At 45.1% G+C, this 4655-nt stretch overlaps 1 protein-coding gene across 1 annotated transcript; it reads left to right on the forward strand.

Moving 5' to 3' along the window:
• The first annotated feature begins 2302 nt into the window (after window positions 1-2302).
• LOC123400996 lies at window positions 2303-3019 on the forward strand. The gene is made up of 2 exons (XM_045094713.1): window positions 2303-2549; window positions 2647-3019. The coding sequence occupies exons 1-2, from the start codon at window positions 2406-2408 to the stop codon at window positions 2821-2823; spliced, it is 321 nt and encodes a 106-aa protein (XP_044950648.1). The 5' UTR covers window positions 2303-2405; the 3' UTR covers window positions 2824-3019.
• Window positions 3020-4655: the final 1636 nt, after the last annotated feature.

A 4655-nucleotide genomic window follows, 5' to 3' on the forward strand; every position in this document is an offset into this window, starting at 1 on the left:
CAGTTGTTCTTCATCCTCATTTGCATTTCTATGGCCTGTGTTACCATCAGCAGGCAAAGAATTGTCATCCTTCTCCTTATCTTTGTCATCAACTTGGATGCCAAACATTTTGGCCATATCAATGTCAGATATTGGTGCAATGACCAAATCTGTTTTTTCATTCAACTCTACTACATTCCAGTCAACAACAATCTTCCTAGCACCATGGGTTCCCTCCTCTCCATCTGCATCAATCCCTGTATCATCATCTAGTACAGTCGGTTCAGTCAACAATGCCAACATACTATTCTTTTGTGAAACCCACACATCATCTTCCAGGTGTGCAGCCATCTTTGATGGCACATAACCAACTCTGAAATTAGTTTGCAGATCAATTAGCTCTGCATAAAATGTTACTTGTTTGCATGCCCACCCTTCTTGCTGATCAATTTCAGCAATCATGGATTCTCCATCTTCAATTCTAACATATTCACCATAATAGTTGTCGAAACGTTGCAGAGATACCTCTTGTTCTGGACCCCAAACAATACTCTCCCCAATTCTCTCCACCAAATTGCCCACGGCCTTCTCCTTCATGCTCTCTAATTCTTGGGGATCAACATCTGCAAGTTCGACATCCAACCTCACGGAGGTATTTCTATAAATGTCTTGGACACTGCCATCACTGAGCTTGGCTTTACAGGGAAAAAATCACTATAATTGTGAATGTGGTGGCAGAACCAGAACCTCCCCTTTTTTGTCAATGGCGGGCAGCGGCAGTGTAAGCTACAGTCACTACCAAATCGAGTTTGATAACAGCTAAAAGAGAAAAGAGGGAGGGGCGGCATTACCGATTTGAAGCACTGTCTCCTCGCTCCATCTAATTCAGCCCCCGCGCTCCTATCCAATCAAGATTCTAAATCGCCAAGAAACGGAGCATGAGGCCACAGATATATCCAAAATTCTGGGGAATGGGACTAGGGTTTCGAAAATACTCACTCGCAATAGCTCTGCCGCTGCCGAGAAAGGCGCTCCACCACCGCGGACCTCTGTCGGAGAAGATGCACACGGCGGCGCTGCTCGTCCAGTCGCGCACGGTCGAGTAGAGTATGGTCACACAGTCACCGGTCGAATAGTGGACGGTTGACTATTGAGGACGTGGCCCTAGGTGGACCCCACCAGTCAGAGCACATTCCTAACCAAAACTCAGCCTAACTAACAGCCAGCCGGCCCCGTAAACGGGTTGTGTTGCTTGAGCTATTTCTGCGCTGGGAGATGTCGCATGAGAGCCATTACAACCAACGACGTCGCATGAGAGATAATTCAACTCAACAACGTTGCATGGGAGCTAATGGCCCCTTTCTACACATCTTCATTATTGAATAGGAGTAGCGATAAATGTTGTCAAGAGGGCGGCTTCAGACATATTGATGTATTATTTTGTAAGATCTTTGTGAATAATTAATAAAGCGACTGCATGCATCTTCTAGATGCAGAAGCCGGGGATCATCCTTCTTTTAAAAAAACATTAAAGCGGGGCAAAAAACCATTTTCGATAAAGTGATAGTTTTTGGTTTGATACTACTCCACTCCGCTAGGTCCAGATCAACACACCCGCACTGTCCACTCCACCCCAACTCAATCACCAGCTGACCAGGCTGTTTTCCTCTCTTGGTCGCCGGTCGGTCTCTCCCAGTCCCCGGCCGGCCGTATATTACTACCACTGGTAGTCTACCACTCGCTTTCTTCAGAACGGCTACTATACTATACGCAATCCCCCTGCTGGCCCTGTGCACGCACGTAGAGACGAGACAGCGTCGCAACTTTCCAGGGGAGGATGCGTGCGCCGCCTGGCCTGAGATCGACCAAAGCGCGAAACCTGACGACGCTGTCCACCATGCATGCATGCATGCAAACTCACCAGCACTTCCGGTGGCTCCATTCCGTCAAGCATTAGCAACTAATCGTCTAGTGTAGTTAATCAAGACACGGCCGGGCGGCCCAACTTTCGTGCAGACATCCGGCCATGATTAAAGGTGGCTACACGACGGCCATCAACTAATCAAGGCACCCGTCGTCGTTGCATGCATGCATGGGCACGGGCTAGCGACAGCGACCATGCAGAGAGAGAGAGAGACATTGGCAAAAGCAGAAGCAGTTTTAAAATGGTTTGAGAATTTTAAATTTTGCAGGTCCTGTAGATGGACAACCCACTCTACTGCCGGAGGGTAGACATGAGTGCAGCAAACACTGGGATGGGTCGTAAAGCAACCGATGTACAGTATATATTACCATCTGTTGTGATGTCAAGTACTTCAAAGTACACAGCTCCTGCATGCCCTCTCTAGCCTCTCTCTCTAGCTTCTTCCATCTGAGCTGAGCTGAAGAGCGATCAGTACTACTCTCTTAATCACATCTCTGATAGGATGAGGAGCTCCAGCTGCTTGTCACTGTGCGCGGCTGTGATCCTGCTTCTGGTACTGGCTTCGGCCATGGAGGCTGGAGCCATCCGGCTGGACGCGGGGACCCGGGCGTCGGTGAACGGCAGCGGCAACCAAATGACCGTCGATGTAAGTGTTTCATCATGAATTTCTCATCACATGTTCATCTGAATCTCTGAACCCGTTTTCTTCATCAGATGCTAATTAACATTCTTGAAATATGCAGAAACCGGCGAGCGGGAACAATGTCGTCGATGTGGTCATGGGCTCTGCTGGCTCCGTAAGCGAGGCGAAGAAGAACGTACACGTTGCCGCGAGTGAAGTCAGGGCGGTGGCCCATAAGATGCCGGAGTTCCATGAGGACTACTACGGCCCGAGTGATCACAGCCCTAGGCACCACTGATGGAGCAAATTCTTCTTGGTTTGCTTTGTTTGTGTTTCCTCTCTCGATGGATGAACTCTTGTAGAACAGAGTATTTATAGCTAGGGTAGACGGCGACGGCTGTAGGCTATTCATGTAAGCTCAAGCAGTGGGCACATGTGGCAATAGATAGATAGCGTTGATGTGCTGACATTCTTGGCAATACGAAGTTTGAATTTCAAGCAAGACGTACCAGTGAGATGTTGTGTGCCTCTTGACCGATCAGTCCTCGTGTGGGCTTGTACAATTACAGATTCACAAAACTATCAGAGTCTATCACGATATTGTCACCCGCACTTTATTTTTAAAGATAATACATACGCAAACGCTCATACATACATACATACATTCATTATCGCCAACACTTGATGTAACCAATTAGTTGCATCACAACATCTCACATCAGGTGTCACTATCATGATATTACGCCTAGATTTTCAGATAAGAGCCAATTTGCTGACACCGAAGTTTTTTTTTTAGAAAAGAAGGATACATAGTTGCTATGTATCGTCCTAGATTTTCAGATAAGAGCCAATTAGTTGCTATCCGTATGTAGTCCATAATACAATCTCCAAAAATAGGGGCGGACCCACGTTCATGGGAGTGGGGGCCTAGGACCCCACTCAAAATATGGAACTCCAGTTATGTTTCTTTGAAATTTCAGATACCCCGGGCTCTTCATGTGGACGATACATACAACCATTTTATTAATTATTCACAGAGAGCAGCTGACACGGAAGTGCGAAAGACAACTCTAATTATATGGATATATATTTGCAAAAGCTGCAATAATTTATTGAATAATAATTAGATAGAGAATTATTTTTAAGTGCATGTACCAGTGAGCACTATGTAAACTGCCGGTGGTTGATTTGTGGGCAAAGCAACACACAAAAAAAAATTCTAAAAAATTTTTGTGGGCAAATTAAGCACATGCTACGTTCGGAGCCCATGCATACCAACCCCAACAGAGGAGGCGTCGTCGGATATGCTGCAGTGGTGTTGGCTAAGTATTGCCGTACTTTACGTCCGGGCAGGACGGTGTGCTAAATTATCCCAAAGCTACGTACAACCACTATTTCGCACATGCTCCATGATAACTAGATGATTGATCGAGACTAGCCACCTTTTGGAAGGCAAGGATAAGTCTTGTCACTAAAGACTGCAATACATGACGTTCTAAAGATAGATAATGTGCGCGGAAAAAGAAGAGAGCACGGTGGACAACAAAGGCAACAAAGAAGAATATAAAATACTTCCTCCATCCTAAATATAAGACCTTTAAAAGATTTTACTATAGACTAGATACAGAGCAAAATGAGTGAATCTACATTTTAAAATGTGACTATATATACATCCGTATGTAGTCCATAGTACAATCTCCAAAAGCAGGGACGGACCCACGTTCATGGGAATGGGGGCCTAGGACCCCACTCAAAATATGGAACTCCAGTTATATTTCTTTGAAATTTCAGATTTTTTTGCCAAAACTATGTAAATTTGTACAAAGTGTGCCCCCATTCCTATTGTTTGCCCCCACTTAAAATAGTTTCTAGGTCCGCCCCTGTCCAAAAGGTCTTATATTTATGAACGGATGGATGGAGTAGCATGGTAGTATTCTTTTTTTAATTAATCATTACTCCAGTATTCAATCAGAAATAACATACTACGGCCATGTTGTATATTGTGTGTGGTGTGCTCTCTGGTATATATTTGGTTCAAACATGACCTATATATATGATCACCAGGAAAACAAATATAGAACATATACAGAGCTAGACCCACCATTCCAAGCACGTAAACGCTACATCAAA

This window comes from Hordeum vulgare, chromosome 6H (genome assembly GCF_904849725.1).
Source record: "Hordeum vulgare subsp. vulgare chromosome 6H, MorexV3_pseudomolecules_assembly, whole genome shotgun sequence".
Taxonomy (NCBI): Eukaryota; Viridiplantae; Streptophyta; class Magnoliopsida; order Poales; family Poaceae; genus Hordeum; species Hordeum vulgare.

What these genes read in the sequence shown, in the direction of transcription:
- LOC123400996 (XM_045094713.1), top strand. Translation starts at nt 2,406, where the DNA reads ATGAGGAGCTCCAGCTGCTTGTCACTGTGCGCGGCTGTGATCCTGCTT. An exon ending in GCAACCAAATGACCGTCGAT is followed by an intron (nt 2,550 to 2,646) that starts GTAAGTGTTTCA and finishes TGAAATATGCAG; the next exon opens with AAACCGGCGAGCGGGAACAA.